This window comes from Garra rufa, chromosome 3 (assembly GCF_049309525.1).
Source record: "Garra rufa chromosome 3, GarRuf1.0, whole genome shotgun sequence".
Classification (NCBI taxonomy): domain Eukaryota; kingdom Metazoa; phylum Chordata; class Actinopteri; order Cypriniformes; family Cyprinidae; genus Garra; species Garra rufa.
The window spans coordinates 35127383-35146258 of NC_133363.1; the positions used below are offsets into that span (position 1 = coordinate 35127383).

At 37.9% G+C, this 18876-nt stretch overlaps 1 protein-coding gene across 1 annotated transcript in view; it reads right to left on the bottom strand.

Moving 5' to 3' along the window:
- The window catches only part of LOC141331114 (lysosomal acid phosphatase-like), a 20819-nt gene extending 4283 nt beyond the window's left edge, over positions 1–16536 (bottom strand). Inside the window, exons 1-6 of the mRNA XM_073836011.1 lie at positions 16392–16536; positions 2736–2831; positions 2550–2636; positions 2295–2447; positions 2019–2117; positions 132–221 (exon numbers count right to left, since the gene is read on the bottom strand). Of these exons, the coding sequence (XP_073692112.1) occupies positions 132–221; positions 2019–2117; positions 2295–2447; positions 2550–2636; positions 2736–2831; positions 16392–16475 (609 nt within the window). The 5' untranslated portion in view covers positions 16476–16536. The remainder of the gene's footprint in view (positions 1–131; positions 222–2018; positions 2118–2294; positions 2448–2549; positions 2637–2735; positions 2832–16391) is intronic.
- Positions 16537–18876: the final 2340 nt, after the last annotated feature.

Here is an 18876-nt window from a genome sequence, read left to right on the forward strand (position 1 = left end):
TGTAAACTGTACATTGGAACAGAGTATCTTCAACATTTAATTACTTCATAAAGATGATACTTTCAATAGTTTCTTAATACTAGATGCAGTCATGAGTGTATGATTGCACATAAATTCCAGGTGAAACTCACCTCACTGAACAATGTGTCATACACGCGCCAAACAGTGTCAATGCTGGCTTTCTTCAGTCCTGCTTTATTTCTTACCATCTCTACGAAGTCCTGCATAAAAACATAATGACATCACCATTAGTGTAGTAACCATTATTGCTGGGATGGTTTATCTACAGTTTTTTGTTTTCTTTTTGCACATTTACATCGCAAAATAGGGTACATAATAACATTCAGGGCTTGACATTAACACCTGTCAACCCGCCAAATGCGGGTGGATTTCAGTAGTGGCGGGTAACCCGGTCACTCTCACTAGTCTGATTAAAACATCTAATTAGGGAAGCACCGAATTTTGGCGATAATGATTCTGATTTTATTACATTTGGTGTAAACGGCAGTTGATAATGAATAATGCAGCCTGTTTGTGTGAGAGACAATCTTGTGGAGAAATCAACACAAAACACAACTGCACACAGAAGAAACAAATTGCAGTAAAAAGGTATTTTTTTAAATTTACAACATATACAGTGAGGGAAAAATGTATTTAATCCCCTGCTGATGCTCACTGACAAATTATCAGTCTATAATTTTAATGATGGGTTTATTTGTACAATGAGAGAGAGAATAACAACAAAAACATTTAAAAAAAGTTATAAATTAATTTGCATTTTAATAGTGCTGTGTCGTATGCCATAGCTGTGCACAAGGTGTTCGAGTCTCAGCTCAAGGTTTAGGCGTGTTTGTTCATTAATGACGTCATAAGGCTTAGTTTATCACTTAGCATTTATCACATAAATGTTGTCGTTCAACACTAAAACACAGCGAGTTGAGTTTATGACAAAGAGCTCAATTTTGGTCTCATCTGACCACAAAACTTTCACCCAGTCCTCCTCAGAATCATTCAGATGTTCATTGGCAAACTTCAGACGGGCCTGTACATGTGCTTTCTTGTGCAGGGGGACCTTTTGGGCACTGCAGGATTTCAGTCCTTCACGACATAGTGTGTTACCAATTGTTTTCTTGGTGACTATGGTCCCAGCTGGTCCCTGATCATTGACAAGATCCTCCCGTGTAGTTCTCCCATTCTCATTATCATTGAAACTCCATGAGGTGAGATCTTGCATGGAGCCCCAGACCGAGGGAGATTAACAATTATTTTGTGTTTCTTATTATTTGTTAATAATTGCACTAACTGTTGTCACCTTCTCACCAAGCTGCTTGGCGATGGTCTTGTAGGCCATTCCAGCCTTGTGTAGGTCTATAATCTTGTCCCTGACATCCTTGGACAGCTCTTTGGTCTTGGCCATGGTGGAGAATTTAATCTGATTAATTGATTGCTCCTGTGAACAGGTGTCTTTTATACAGGTAACAAGCTAAAATAAGGAGCACTCCCCTTAAGATAGTGCTTCTAATCTCAGCTCATTACCTGTATAAAAGACACCTGGGAGCCAGAAATCTTGCCGATTTATAGGGGATCAAATACTTATTTCACTCATTAAAATGCAAATCAATGTATAAGTTCAGACGAGTAGTTAATATACATTTTAGTACAATATTGTCAGTGTTAACTGTTTTTGCTCAATTTGGTTAACGAAGATAGTTCAAAACAAAGATCACGGCAAAACAGTCACGCATCTCTGAATAACATACAGCAGTGTTTAGTTACTGAATGATTCAGTGTTTCTGAATTAATCATTTGAGTCAATGATTCAGTGGTCCATTCATAAAGACAGGCCGTCTGAACGAATCGTTTAGATTTTATCAAAAATATCTTAATTTGTGTTCTGGAGATGAACAAAGGTCTTACAGGTTTGGAAAGACATGAGGGTGAGTAATTATTGACAGAATGAACTATCCCTTCAAGACATAGTCTGCTGCTTTAAAGGAGTTTTTGCAAGGTGTACTCACCTTGTAGGTTTCAGACATGTTAACAAAAATGTCTGTTTTTTCAGTCTCGTTCATTAACTGTGTGTAACGTGGACAGTCACCCAGAGGGAATGAGAGCAGCTGGAAAGAAAAAAAGGACATTAACACATTGTAGGCAGGTTGTGTAGCCATGGAAACAGATTTTAAACATAAAGGAGACATTTACTGATGCTGTTGCTGTGCAAATATGACTTCATCGCTAAAGAGAGGTCAGGGCCAAGTTTCAGTGTGCTGCAGAACTTCAGTGCAATGTCTTACCTTCTCTTCATCCATTGAGACAGTGTGAACAGGAATTGGTTGCCATTTCAAATCTGGATTAAACATGTTAGAACCACTGGGTGGGAACATGCCAGCCAGGTTTGCTTGTGCACTCATTAGAGTCCGGTCAACATCTGTACTTCTGATAAATATCTACAGAACAAAGACAGGATTACTTACTCTATTTAAACACATAAGTCTGACACATATATGTTTATTAAACATGTTTAAACAATTATTTAAAGAGACAGTAACCTCATGCCGATCATAGTCCTTACTCAGGAATCCTGCATAGCGTTTCTTTAAAAACTGACCCAGTTCGAAGTGTTGCTTCATTCCCTCCTGGAATGATCAGAAGATTGAGTTAAAGTAAAAAATGCTATACTTGCATGTCACATGTAATCAATTAAAACAAAGAGCATAAGGTATGTGTGTGTGTACCTGAGAGAGCTGTCCAAAACCCTGGGGCCAGTCACTCTCCTTATAGGGATCATTTGGATAGGCCTCAACTGGAGATCTGTCCCCATGACGATAAAGCTAAAGGGGAGAAAGTCAAATACCTCATAAGTAAGATTTATATGTGTGTGTGTGTGTGTGTGTGTGTGTGTACCTGGTATTCATCACGTTGTGGGGACCAAATGTCCCCACAAGGATAGGAATACCAGTAGATTTTGACCTTGTGGGGACATTTCTCAGGTCCCCATGAGGAAACAGGCTTATAAATCATGCACAATGAGTTTTTTTGATGAAGTAAAAGTATGCACAAGGGCTAGGTTTAGGTGTAGGTTAGGTGTAGGGCGATAGAAAATACGGTTTGACAGTATAAAAACCATTACGCCTATGGAATGTCCCCATAAAACATGTAATGTGTGTGTGTGTGTGTGTGTGTGTGTGTGTTCAGGAGGAAGAACTACACTGTGTAACTATGACTAGATCAGCAAATCCAACCAGTCATGTGCTCATCCTAATACCCGGATACAAGCCACACAGTTGTCTGTAAACTCATTCTAATTGGATAAGCAGCTTCGGCCATCAAACATGTTTAAATGTGTATCATGCATTAAGTCATAGGCGAAGTTTCACTTTTATGCATGGGGGGAACCCACTGGCAGACGAGCCAGCACCACTTTTTAATATGTTCTATATTTCATATATTTATGCAACATATATTCTACCAGGGCCGTGCAGAGACCTTTAAAGGGGCAGGTGCTCAAAGTATAAAAAGGGCACCTGGAACAAGGCATTTAAGAGCCCCTCGGGTCCATCACCTCATTGTAGGCATCCAGTTACTTACGTAATAAGTAACAATGTCATTAATAAGACAAATAATGCATTATTCAAAGTTTTAATTGCATTTATGTTTAGTTCAGGACTCAAACAATAGAATTCGTAATATTTTTATCACTATAAAAGGGGCTCCCTAAATAGGGCTGTGCTCAAAACATCAGTACAGCAATACTGTACTGTATATTGTGACACATTCCTTGCTGATATACGTATTATTACAGAGGCTTCTAGCAGCCAATGCTGTGAAGCAGTTCTGAGAAAGAAATGGAACATTAAAGACCATTTTAATGTTCAAAATATTTAAAAATATTTTCTTTGGACCTATCAATTTTGATTAGAAATTGTTGTGTATTAAATTGTCAAACCTAAAGATTTTCTTCTCTCTGTTAAACACAATAATAAAGAACAGCTGTTATATTAAACTCTGTGTGGTCACTATTGAAAATATATGTGGCCCCTAATGTATTGTAAGATTGAATATTAAGGTAGAATATTAATGCATAAAATGGCATGACTTATAATTCAGATACAGGTTCACACAAAAACAAAATATCTTATACAATGGAATTTCAGCCTTTATAACATTAAAAGGGATAAATCCAGTTTATAATTTTTTATATTGTATTTAAAAACTGCATAAAAACTAGGTCGATAATTGCAATAATTTGACCATAAACAGCTGAAAAAATGTGGAAATAAAAATACATTCTCTGTCACGAGGGGGCGCTTTAGGAGTGCTGAAATACTACGGTTTCCATAGGAACGGCTGAACACAAAGCAGCATTTACGCTGTTTTATCAGACGTGAAATGAAAATGCCAACGACATGTTTCTAAGGACAGTCGGTTCCCTTCAGATACATTCATATAAAGACATCAGTGCCGCGTTTTGACTTTGAAACGTGCAGCGTGCACATTTATTCAATGACATCATTGCCTTCTGAAGTTTAATCCAGCCCTATCGCGATTCTCGTCTTTCCGTCCTCAAATGTAAGACCTCCTAAATTATAATTAAGTCTTTTCTTATACTATTTAACATATATAAAACTTTTTATGGCCTTAAATTTGATACAACCTAATTGAGGAGTTTTTAAGGACCTGCAGGAGCCCTCTCCTTTACGATAGATTTACGATTTTGTTTACATGACATCATTAACATTATCGGCAGCTATTTCAGAGCAGACTGCACATTCACAAACTATAAAAAAAGTATAAATACTCGTACATAATCTCTTTTCTTCACGTCATTCTTATAATAATAAGTAACATTAAATCTGGTGAAAACACCACTTACCAGCAGCCACGAACGTGTCTATCCTTAGCGTTATCAAAGAACTTACTTTACTCTTATAACATACTCTTTGGCGTTATAAACATGATCGGATCGTCCTGAATTTCCGGGTGGGGTCGTCACGTGAAAGGTCATCACGAGGGTCATTCTATTTACAGCTAAAACACTATTAATTAATTTTACTAAAAGTTCGATTGGGCAGCCTGTCGCGAATTCGTTATTTTTATAAATATTTTATTTTTATATTATTACAAAAAATAAAAAAAATCTTAACAAAGGGGCACTTTGATCACTAGGAGCCAAAGGGGCAGGTGCTCAACCCCCCCCCCCCCCCCTGCACGTGCCTGTATTCTACATTAAAATACATTTAGAATTAACAATGACTGCTGTACAAAGAGTTAAAAAACTCATAACGTTACCTAATGCAGAGAATAGGCTTGCTGAGATAGTCGTGTTGACAGTGTTCTGCAACACTGGTTACTTCACTTGCTCCACCGCGACACCGACTCCCGCTTCGTTTAGATTTTTTTTAATAGTAGCCTAATAAAAAGTCATTTAGTTGCCGAACTACAGGCACATCACAGATCAGATTTCATTTATCCCGTGAGGAGAGTGATGAGCTGACCGTCAAGAAGAGTGAGATCAAGTAAGACAGACAAGATGATGGTGGAAGCCTGTTTGGCAATGTTTTTTTATTTTGAAAAGCCTGTTTGCCGTTTATCTATGGTGATTTTGGAAGTTTTTTTGAACATTCGTTTCTTATTCTTATTATTTGGTTCCACAGTGTTTACCATTTTCAGTTTTGTGTAGGCTATTTAAACTTTATGTTATTTGTTATTTTATATTATTCAAATAGCATTTAAGCTATATTAATTCATTTTGTTAATAAAAGTTCTATGAATAATTTATAGGCTAAGTGAGTTTAACATTGTATTTTGTTGACGCAGAATTGCCTAATTTGAAAGTGAAAGTAAAATGTGCAAGGCGCATTTACAAGCTAAAAGTGAAGAAAAGTGAGAAAAAGAGGGAAAACTCAGAACCCCTATAAAATTTAAATTAATTTAGCCTAAACTGTACTTATTCTATCCACTACTAAAATAATAAGATAATACAAATAAAACAAGAAAATCTGAATTCTTAAATTTTTCATAGCTCAGACAAAATCATGATTGGCTTTCATCTGGGGGCAGTGCCAGAGCTTGAGCAGACAGCAGCACAAAAATATCACAGCCTAATAATACAATAGTGTGTTCAGTACTGGGATTTAAAAAATACATTGTAATGATTTTGACTTTTAGGCATTTTAGAAAATGTGTTTTGATATATTTCTATGAAATATAGGTTTGGTAAATCATGGGTATTTAAATCATTTTAAGATAAATAACATTCTGTGATAACAAATTGCAATGAGGTGGTCCTTTTGCAACAAGGTGGACACAGTTCTAATCATAACAGTAGACCTGCTGGTGAAGAAGTGACAGATACAAGAGAAAAAGGAGAGATACCCTGCGTCCCAATGTTCATACTTATACTATGCCCTTAAAGTATGTACTCTTTTGGTGAAGAAAAAGTACACACATTTGAGTATGTAGTAGAAGAGTAGGCAAGCTTTGGGACATACTAACACGTCAGACAACTGCGTCTTTACCCTGTCACAGAAAACTGGCCTGTCAATCATCTTGTCACAGTTAACATCCTCCACATTTAATTTAATTTAACATCCTACCGTATTGGAGAGAAAAGTAGCACGTTGATCTGCCATTCGTGGGTTTTTCATGCCGGAAACTCTGCTCATATTTTCTGCATAATGATGCATTTAAAAGTTAACGACCAAACGAGTGTGTATAAAAGTTCACATTGCTGTTGCAGATGAAATATAACATGCAGATAACATTAAATAAATATTTTTTACCAGGTTAAATGTGGATTATTAGTAATTTAAAGCCCTGCCTAACCACCGGCCGTGCATATCCGCTATGCTTGTAGTTTTTGAACGCGTTTTATTCGTTTTTGTAGTTCTGGACCGAATCCTTTGCCAAAGCACAATGGATTGTGGGCAATATTAGCCATTAGAGTGTGCACGGATCCACACTTCAAAAATTGACCTGACTTTTGGCATACTCCTTCAGCATACTATGCTTTGGGACACACTTATTGCAATGTCACATACTATTTAGGGGGGATAATATGAACATTGGGTCACAGGGATAGAGATATTGGGGGAAATGAAGAAGAGGAAAAAGGATGTGAAGGTGTAGTTCAAGAGACTATCTTTAATTATTTTCCACGGCCTCAGACCAAGGATTTAGACCTTTTTATGTGATGGCCATTTAAATAATAGGGTTATCTGTGGTTGTAGAATTTGTAGTGGGTGTATAGCAGGAGTTTCCTAGAAGGCCGCAGCCTTGCAGAGGTTATGCCAGACAAACTTCTACCCGTGAAAGTGCACTGGAGCAGCAGTCAAACCCGTGATTTCCCACCCTTGAACTCGTATACAAAGGTATATATATATGAGCAATATCACACTCATAGACTTGAGATATGGCTGTTGTGATTCGCCATAGGTAATCACAGAGTGCCGATATACAGCCATATCTCAAGTCTAGAGTGTGATATTACGGAGTGTCTTTAAAAGCCTTCTTTTGTGCAAACTATTCCTTCCACCACGGATTCAGTTTGACGGTTGGTCAGCTGAGCATAAGCTTCGTTACTAATTCCAAAACGTCACTTTAGAACTAGTAACGAACGAATGTTGAGTTGCTTCATTGAAAACCTATTGTATTACTGTATTAAAACCTCACTGTATCATGTATGAGAGAGAGATGGACTGAGCGAGTGATTAACGTACCTGCATCTGATAGAGCATTCATTATTCATATTCATGATGATATGATATTAGTTTGAATGTTTACTGAAGAAAGCGTTAATATCCGTTCATCTATTAAAGGTCCCATTTTGTCAAAATCGAAATTTCCTGGCTTTTTTCATGATAACTGAGGTCTAGGGGTTATGTAACTACCATAAGTTTCAAAACAGTCAGTCCACAGCAAACTGCACACAGCCTGCTAAAAGTAGCTGTTCTTTTTCACGAGCCCGTGACTTCCGTAAAAATGTGACGTCCGATCTACTCAGTCACCGCCTTCAGTCACCACCCCGAGCACCAACCACCGTCCCACCCTCCTTTTGTCAAACCCGACAACTTCGCGTCCATGCCATTGCTAAGCAACAACACGAAAACAAGTGGAGAAAACCCTGTTCAGTCGATAGAACTGTCAGGAAACTACATCATTGCACAGGCTTCAGAACAACATTAATATAAGAGACCAGTGGCACGTCAACCTCAGCCTCTTTCACACAGCGATTCCATAAAATACACGGATAATGTGTCCCACGATTTGTTCCGGAATTGCTTAATTAAGTTCATTCACAGTTGTTTTCCGGAATCTGTGCATGCTTTACACACAACCCATAAAGACATGTGACGTTTGGATGTGAGATGTAATGCGACGCGTGCATTTCACTAAACTGAAACTAACCTGATTTTCAGCGCTGATAGTGAGGAGCTGGCTCTGCCTGATCGCTGCTTCATTCCACTTTGCACATATTTTTTCGTTGTGAAGAGTCGCATGATAATATGCATCATCACTACAACACTGCCTTTATGTCACACCCCTGGACTTTCTTGTTGGTTTCTCCCATTCTCCCCCGCTGTTCTGAGTGTTTTTGGTTTCGCCGTCATTGTCTGCACCTGTGGTTGTAATTAGTCTGTCTATTTAAGGTGTGTGTTTTCCCCTGTACTCTTGTCGGTCTTTGATGTTAAATGGATGTTTTCCCCTGGTGTTCCCGTGTCTACCTGTATTCCGTTGGATTTATTAAATACGTCTTTTTATTACGTCGTTGTTCGTGTGTTCCTGCCTAATCCGTGACAGAAAGACCGACCGAAACAGTTTTTTTTTTTTTTTTTTGCGTATTCCACCCCGTTTTGTTTATCGTTCAGTTTTTCAGTCTTTTTGTTTCCGTAGTGTTTTCCCCCATGGATTCCTTCCTCCGTCCTGAACTCATCCTCCTCCGGCTGAAGCAGGGGGATTTACCGCTCGAGGGATACACGTTGATGTTCCAGCTCGTAGCTAACACCACCAGCTACCCGGACGACGCGCTCTGTACGTTCTATGATGCTAGCCTCAATGCGTCGTGCAGAACGCCGTCGTCCGAGGATGGCCCTCGAGCGGATTTCGCCGCATTTGTGGAGTGGACACTGGCGAGAAACAGACCCGCGTTCCCCGCCTGTTCCAAGGAGCATCTCGCCAGTGCCACTCCGGACCCAGAGCCCAGCCAGCCACCCCGACCCGCGGATTATGAGCCCTTTATAGACGGAAAGCCCGAGCCCGGAGCGACAGCAGTATGGAGTGCCGACGGGGTCAAAACTGCTGATCAGGTGCGTGAGCCGGCCATTACATCCGCGACGGTGGAGTGCTTCGTGGAGCAAGAGAGGGCTGTAGAGAGCCCCGTCCACTGCACCGCCACTGGGGGTGAGCAAGAGCACAACTCTGGGGACTTAATTGACTGTCTCACGGAAATACCCATCTGCCTGGATTTCCCTCCCACCCTCCCTCTTCTGCCTAAGCCTGAATCTCCGCTGGTTCCGCCCAGCCGTCCAGAGTCACCGCTGGTTCCGCCCAGCCTTCATGAATCCCCGTTGTCTGCTGTCTGTCCCCTTGCTCACCCTCAGCCCACCATCTGTGCGGTGGGTTCGCCGCGGGTCTGCCAATCTCCATCGGTGTCATGGCTGGAGGATCCCTCACCATCGCCTCCAGCCTCAGAGTCCTGGACTCCGCCTCGGCCCTCCGACCCTGCGCCTCCACCCCGGCTCTCTGCTCCCTCGTCTCCGCCGTCGCCCGTCGGTCCACCAGCTCCACCGGGCTCCATCGTCCCTCCGGCTCCGCCCTGGTCAGTCGTCGCCCCACCTTCGCCTCTGGACTATACTCCTCCGGCTGTGCCTCGTCGCTCCGTCCCACCGGCTCGTTGGACCTCCTCCCTCCCGCGGGCACAGCCTCGGCCCTCTGTCGCTCCGGCTCCGCCGTGGACCTCCGGATCTCCATCTCCGCCTTGGTCGCCAGAGCCTTGGGTTCCGCCTTGGCCCTCCGGATCCGCGGTGTCACCCAAGATCTTCGGCTTTCCGTCGCCGCATCGGGCTCTCCCACCACCTGCTCCGCCTCCGTCGGTCGGACCCATGGAGTCGTCAGCCTCTCCTCCACCATGGCTCCTCCCTCCATCGGCTCCACCGTGGGATTACATCATGGCTGAGTTCTGGGTCCCACCTGGCTCCTCCTGCTCCAGCCCCTTCCTGTCACCTCCTTGGCTCCTCCCTCCGTCACCACCCTGGACTCCATCTTGTGCCCTCCTCCCGGGAGTCCGTCCTCCACCTAAGCCCCCTCCTAAGACTTTGTACTGTTTCCTTTTGTCTGTTTGTCGGCACGAGGACGTGCCTTCCGGGAGAGGGAGGTAATGTCACACCCCTGGACTTTCTTGTTGGTTTCTCCCATTCTCCCCCGCTGTTCTGAGTGTTTTTGGTTTCGACGTCATTGTCTGCACCTGTGGTTGTAATTAGTCTGTCTATTTAAGGTGTGTGTTTTCCCCTGTACTCTTGTCAGTCTTTGATGTTAAATGGATGTTTTCCCCTGGTGTTCCCGTGTCTACCTGTATTCCGTTGGATTTATTAAATTCGTCTTTTTATTACGTCGTTGTTCGTGTGTTCCTGCCTAATCCGTGACACTTTATGCATTTGGTTCTGGCTTTTGTTCACACAGCGCTCGTTCCCGTAATTTTCCGGAACCAGCGTGCATTGTGAAAGGGGCTTTACTAAAGCAACAGTTACATAGCTTACTGCATTCAGTGTTTGAAAAAGAAAAAAAACGTTAATGATCATTCTGAAATATCCGGTTGAGTATCACCAAGCCAACCTGTCTCTCTCTCTATGGCTCTGGGCTAGGCTACAGCATACATGACCGTAGTTACTTGTGGTTGGCTTAGCTGTGCTTCACTCAGAAAACAGCAGGCCAATCAGAAGAGAGGCTCATGAATATTAATTAGATGGGCCAAAATCGACCTGTTCTTGACAGAGCTCCTAAAAAAGGAGCTGTAAAAATATATTGAGATGGATTTTGGCACTTATACCGCAGATATATATTCTTAAGGACATCAACAACTAAAATAAACCTCCAGAAATGTGTACAATATGGGACCTTTAAGGGTGATTTTGCTGCTCAGTGCATTTATTCGCTGTGGCAAGCTGTTGTTGAAGCTAAAAATAACTTTAAAAGTCCCAAAGTCACTATTAACTGCCCACTCATAAACGGTCTCTTGTCGCCATCTAAAGGCCGAACACGCGCACGTTTCTCAATACTAAAATAACCGTCTTTTTTATCCATACGGTCAAATTTTGCGCTGCAAATATCAATCCTAGTTTTAACTTGTCTATAACTTGGCAAATGACCATGGAATAAGCGGGATAATCAATGGCTTGCCGTGCATTAAAGGATTTAAAATGCGCTACACGTCGGGCGGTTATTAGCCTCCACTTCAATGCACGGCAAACCGTTGATTATCCCTTACATAAACAACAACAACAAAAACATGCATCAAAAAGTTGTTAGGCAATTCAGTCAAGAGTAAAGGCAGCGTTCAGCACTGAATTTACATAAACTCTTTATGTAAATTCAATGCTGAAAGCTGCCTTTCAGGGCTGCCAACTCTCATGCATTCCGCGTGACACTCACGCAATCTACACTTTTCGCACGCTCTCACGCCACACAACCATTTTCTCACGCAGTCAAAAGCATCCTCAGTTGAAACTGTAATAATAAAATATTGCCTAAACAAATTTGGTAAAGGCTTTGGTATTTGTGGTTGTACTCTGCAAATCGCCAAAAGACAACGGCTGCGTCCGAAATCGCCTACTCAATGAGTAGGTACTTAATTTCAATAAGTACTTACTTAACGAGCGCTAAAAGAGTATCTACTCAACAGCCAAATCTCGTTGTGTATGAATGCGTTCCGCCATGTTGACGTTATCATGTGACCTATGACGTTATAACAAGCGCCACATGAAATGATATGAGCGACGGATTTAATTAATCTATCTGTAAACATTTTGATGTTGATGAAATTTGCTTATTTTGGATTGATTGAAGTTTTTATATTTTTAACGATACTAAAATGACTAAAACCCCCAAATTTGTTGTCTTGAATATGTGCAAAATTGTGCAAAACTAGCTTAGATCTCATTTGTTTTCCTTTTTCTTGCTGAATTTCTCTCTCCTTTCATCCCTGAAACTTAAAATAATAATAAATAAATAACAAAAACAACAAATGCAATTTTAATTCATTGCGATTTTATGAATATTCAAATATATTTAATATTTTTTTCTGTAGCCTATCTAATCTTGTACTATGTACGCAAACCTATTATAGTTATGTTTTCTGTCATGATTGTTCTTTGTTAAAGATACTCAAGTCTTTCCCTGAGTTTGTATGGAATTATAAATTCTGCAGTAATAATACAAAAATTTGAGCGACAGCGACACCTCATGGCCTCAGTAACACGACAACCCTACCTACCTACCTACTTTCCTCCATGTTTGCAACATCTGCACAAAGGAGACGTCGATCAGTTGCTCAAAGATCTTACCTTTGGAGAAGACTGTTGATTTTACACACGGAAAATGTAAGTATTACTACTTAGAAATTAAAATAACTTTAGACTGCATTGCTAGCCCACTCCAACACTTACCAACAGTAATTATAAATGCTGACTAATAATTAATGATATTTTTAGTTAAACAAGCATAATGTTGTTGTTTTTTCAATGAAGTAATGAATAAATGCATACACTTATGAAAATGTTATATTTTATTTACTGACAACATCAGGAAACATGAATAAATTAGTAAAATAATAAAAGTAACCATGAACATAAATAAATACACATGGAACAAAGCTTTATACCGTATTCACTTTACAGCCCTTAATCCCGTGTTTGTGGACAAATGTGGGCACAGAGGTCTCAGGTGTGATCAAAAAATTTGTGTTCAATAAATGTTATATCACTATCTTCGATAAAATAAAATCTATCAATTTATGGTGTTTTTTTTATTTTGGGGGTATTTTTGAATTTATTTACCTCTAAAAGTACCATATTTTTTTATGTAAATAATGCTTATTTTTATGTTATATTTAATATTTAATTATCTTAATTTAAAAAATCATTCCAGTAAGTTCAGAGAGTTAAAACCTAAAGATGAAGTGACTTTGGTGGCATCTGGTGTCTTATGTTAGTATAAAATTAACAAAAAAACAATAATATCAATAACCACTAGATGGCTGCAGTACTGAATTGCTGCATATAGGTTGAACTCTATGAACCACTGTTATGATGAATTTGACCTCTTAATTTTTTTTACTTTATCACAACTTAAAATTGTAATTTTAATAAATATATATCTGTGTTAGGTGAGACTATACAAAGATGCCAAAATATGCTTAGATATATATGACCATGCTATAAGGAAAAGACAAAGTAGTAAATCATTATTTATTTATTTGAAACAAAGAACATCAAATTTCAATAACTCAAACTAATTGGTGCCAATTCCTGGGTCTTTATGTTTGTATGTGTGAGTGAGTTTTTATAAAAAAAAGAAACAAAAAAAAATTCCAGCTCTGTTATAGGCTCATTGAATGTATTGTTTGTTTGTGTGTGTGTGTGTGTGTGTGTGTGTGTGTGTGTGAGAGTGTGAGTTGTTGCCATGTTGAGAAGGTTGTACAGGATCACCCCTTCATTTTTGTGTATGTAATATATGCATTGTATTGGATCTACTGATTTTTATTTGACAAAAATAAAAAAAAAATCTCTGAATTACAGTTTTTCCCATTCATTCCTATGGGTGCCCATTTTTGTCCACGAATACGGGATTAAGGAGTTTTTTTTTTTCACCCACTTAACATTGTAGAATCGAGTCTTTTTTTTTTTTTTGCGTGTTCAGGTGGCAAACTTAGGAAAAGTAACCAAGTCTTGTACCACTCAGATCAAGGGAAGTATTTTTAAAAAATTAATTAAAATTATTTTGCCCACATTTGTCCAGCTTACGGTATGAGGGTTAAACATATTGGTATTTTATTCTTTTTCTACTGAGGATGAAGAGACCGCAGCAACATCTGGTCCATATGAGGCAAAGAGCAGGTGGAGTGATGGAGAGTCTCATCGATGGCACTCGACCATTTCCAGGATGCTGCTGTGGATTTCTCCTTTCTTACCGCACACACCAGTCTGCAGACATTTCAGATCATACAAAGATGCACAAATATAATACAAAAGCTGTCATTTTAACAGCACAATGTCATTAGATCTCTGTATTGGAAGTTACAAAATGATCACTCTTTATATTAAGTTTTGGATTTTACTTTTCCCCACAAATGCTGCTTCCTTTCAGGTCCTGCTCCACCACAAAACATCTGCAACAAAGGCACATAAATCAAGAATCAGAAAAGTTCTGTTATTGCTCTGTTTGAAATTAGTTTGAAGTTCAGTTAGGCCTACTATATGTACATGTGTTTATTTACATTACTTACATTAATGTAAAGCAGTGACAGTGAATTCTCACATAACGTCCATCACTCAGATGTTTCGTGTTGTGATGTGCTCTAGAACATTTTCCTGTCATTTGTTAAATAGACATTTATTAAACGTCTTTAAAATGTATATGTTTTATGTAAATCCGCTTTTGAAGACGTGCGTGTGCTACCTGAAGTTTAATGTTCGCTATACGTCATAAAACATGTTTTAACAGCGAAATCACAAATATACTATAGCATACTGTATAACATCTTGGCACCTTATGCAAATCAACAGTTTACGATAAAGTAGCTCAACAAATATGATTTTTAAGACAGGGAACCATGTTTTGGTTGTAATACTCACATTTGTAAACACCCTCGTTGCGGTTCTCAATCACGTTCGATGATGACGTATTGGCCTCCTGTGGACTCCTGGGATTGAAAAGTATCCATTGAAAAACACTTCAGAATCTGGGCTGAAGCAGTAGGACATCCGGGGATTTCTCGCCTACTCTTTTACGAATACTGAGGTTTCGAACGTACTTCTTTCTTCACGTACCCTTTTTTTCCTACAATATAGTAGGTAAGTAGGCATATTCGGACGCACTTTAAGTAGACGTACGCCCGAATCTCGCGAGAAATTAGTGCATTCGCCTACTAATTATCGCCTACTCTTTTATAAATACTAAGGATTCGGACATACTTATTCGCTCGCCTACTGCTTTTCTCTACTATTTAGTAGAGAAGTAGGCGATTTCGGAGGCAGCCAACGTGTTTTCGTAGCGCTGAGCAATGTAGCCAATCACAGGCATATCTGTTGATCTTGAACACCTGTGATTGGCCATTACGTTCTGAATTCACTCACCACTAAATCCCAGATTCTTTCCCCTGCCAGTCCTTTCACTAAAGGGACTTTTGCGATTAACTGAAGTGACTCGTTTTTAGTGATTATCAAGGAAGGATTGCGCACTCTAGGCTACATATAATCCGTTCAGAATCTGAATAAAAGTTTTTTTTCTGTCCTACTAAAGGCCATATACCCTGTACAAGAAGCAGAGTTTTGGGAGTGATAAATCCCTCACGAATGAAGGATTTATTTTCGAATGGTAGAAAGAAATATAATTTCTCAGAACAGCAGACTAATAGATTAACAGAAAATAATTAAATTTTCATGTCAAAATATTTTATTAAATACGGTTGCAATTATTTATAAAAGTATAATGACTAAATCTTATCAAAATCAAAATCTAGCTATACCAGTAGTAGAATCTTATATATATATATATATATATATATATATATATATATATATATATATATATATATATATATATATATACGAGCAGAATATCTCACGGTTCTCAACCAATCAGAGAATTTGAGAACCAGAACAAACTGTTGTATAAAACCGTTTAGCATTCAAAGTTATATCAAAGTTGTTTCACCGTTGAAACAACAACTGACCTCATTTCAAACAAATTTCAACGTTGAATTTCGGTCATGTGTTGACTGGTCTTCAACCGTTTAGCATTCAATGTTATATCAAAGTTGTTTCACTGTTAAAACAACAACTGACCTTATTTCAACCAAATTTCAACGTTGAAGGTTGGTCGTGTGCCGGCTGGGTAAACATTCGGAACAAACATTAAAGCATAATCACATTTTTTTTAACGATGAACAAAAATACAGCTAATTTTTCATTTTTCCATTTCTTAAACAAAACGAAAAAGCAAAAACCGTTTCTCTTTATTTATTTTAAAGTAGAGAATCAAATGACCAAAAGATACACGGACCCCAGGTTACATAACAAGGAGTCAAAATGTGTGTCGTTTTATGAGCGGTTCAAAACGGACGGTTTTGTCAAACTTACTGCAGATAGATTAGAGATTTTACATAATATAGTACTCACCACAGTGACAAACTTGAGCGTCCTTTCTCCACTGGAAAGACTGAAAGCGAAGAGAAAAGCGAAGATCAGAAGACAGGAATCCATACTTGAGGAAGAGCAGCAGAAGCAGAGTTCAGTCAGCTCATTGAACGATCGTTGTCTGGTTGATCTGGCAAACAAGAGGAGCTGCAGCTTTATAAACACAAGTTGTATTGATTGGCTTCTTGGAAGGACTCGGAATTGTATCGACAACAATAGTTGCTTGATTTGCTAAGATTTATTTGTTGGGTTGTTTATAATTTATAATTATAAGTGAAATGCAAATGTCAGTCAAAATGAAAAACATCTCTTGTTATATTTTTATTTAATATTAGTTAATGTTTAACATGATATCCAAGTTTCAAATAAGGTGTATTGAATTTATTAACTAATTGTATTCACTCTTAATTTGCTATTTTGAACGGAAATGTATATTAATACTAGTATATGTGGACAATTATTTTATTTTGTATTGGCATATAGACATTTTAAAAATTACACTATCAGGTAAAAGTTTTTGAACAGTAAGATTTTTAATGTTTTAAAGAAATCTCTTCTGCTCTGCAAGCCTGCATTTATTTGATCCAAAATGCTGCAAAAGCAGTAATATTGTGAAATATTTTTACTGTTTAAAATAACTGCTTTCTATTTTAATATATTTTAAAATGTAATATGTTCTTGTTTTCAGAGCTAAATTTTCAGCATCATTACTCCAGTCTTTAGTGTCACATGATCCTTCAGAAATCATTCTAATATGCTGATTTGCTGTTTAAGAAACCATTGTGTAATTTTTTTCAGAATTCTTTGATGAATAGAAAAATCCAAATATCAGCATTTATCTGAAATAATAAACTTTTGTAACATTATACACTATACCATTCAAAAGCTTGGAGTCAGTATATGTATAATATCGGCACGCTGTGATTACCTGCGGCCTCGTGCCTATGGCCGAATCACAGCAGTGCCGATATACAGCCATATCTCATGTCTACGAGTGTGATATTTTGCGTTTATACCACAGTTGGTAACACTTTATAATAACTTGTATTAATAAATCATTAACAAACATTATGTAATGCTTAACAGATCATTAGTTTCATGTAAATTAAAATGCTTACAAATATCATTCACTTCTAATTCATATGATCATGCACATCTTGAAAATCTACAAATTTACAATGTTCTACAATGATTAAAAGCTTTTGTTAATGCACAACATTTCTGCTGTTATTGAGGGGTGATACAGGTATAGGGTTAGGGACAGGTTTGGTGGTATGGGTAGGTTTAAGGGTTGGGTAAGGGGTCAGTAGTGTACAGGGCCAATTTGATTACTTCAAGGCAACATGATTCAATCTGTTTATATTGCATTATTTTGATGAATGAAAAAGGAAGTACTTTCTTGAAAATCTGTTTTTTTCCTCTCCTGTTGATGTATGATTCAAGGAATATTCTGTTTAATGGTACAAAATAGTATACTTATAAGTGTTGAGGTAATAAACTGAACTAACCACCTTTTACATAAACGTTGTTACAGTAGCTAAAAGTCCAGTCCAATAAAGATACTAAAAAAAAAAAAAAATCTGTAAATGTTTACAAACATTTACAAATGATGAATAGTCTCAACTTTCAATTGGGTATGAGTAATGAATATATTAACATGAATAACTTGTGAAGAGCTTAAAATGACAAATTAAGCTACATTTTCACAACATTTGTAAATGTAAAAATGAGCATTAGCTAATATGTATCTAAACTAAAGTTTAATGACATTTGTAAGCAATCAAAAAATACTTTAACAAATAAACTTGTAATCATTTTATAATTTCTGTTAAAATCATTTGTAGATTTTTAAAACGCATTGAAAGTTTATTGACATTTGTAAACATTAACTATAATGATTCATTAAGCATTATATAATGTTTGTTAATGATTCATTAACAAAGCTTTTAATCATTGTAAACCATGTCAAAATCTTTTAAATATGCATGATCATAGGAATTGAAATTTTGATGTAATTTGTAAGCATTTCAATTTACATTAAAATAATGATCTGTTAATCATTTGGTAATGTTTATTAGTTAACATTAACAAGCACATTATCTCATATATCTAGATATGTGAATATAAGCAATGGTTAGTTAAGCATTATACCATGTTTGTTAATGATTTATTAATGAAAGTTATATAAAGTGTTACCCAACAGTTTGATGGCACAAGTGTGTAAATACATAAGAAACAACAACAGAGTGTCTTTAAAAAAAACCTTTTGGGTAGAACTACTTTCTTCTGCCACGGATTCAAATCTCAGTTTGACAGTTGAACAGCTGAGCCCAATTTTATATATAACTTTGATTGGTTATACTTTTATATCCCCTGTCTAGCTTTAATAGCGGAAGATAACAGCTGAAGCCAAACATGTTAAAATGTATACAAAGTTGTAGTCAAGTTATAATGTGTCATATTTGTG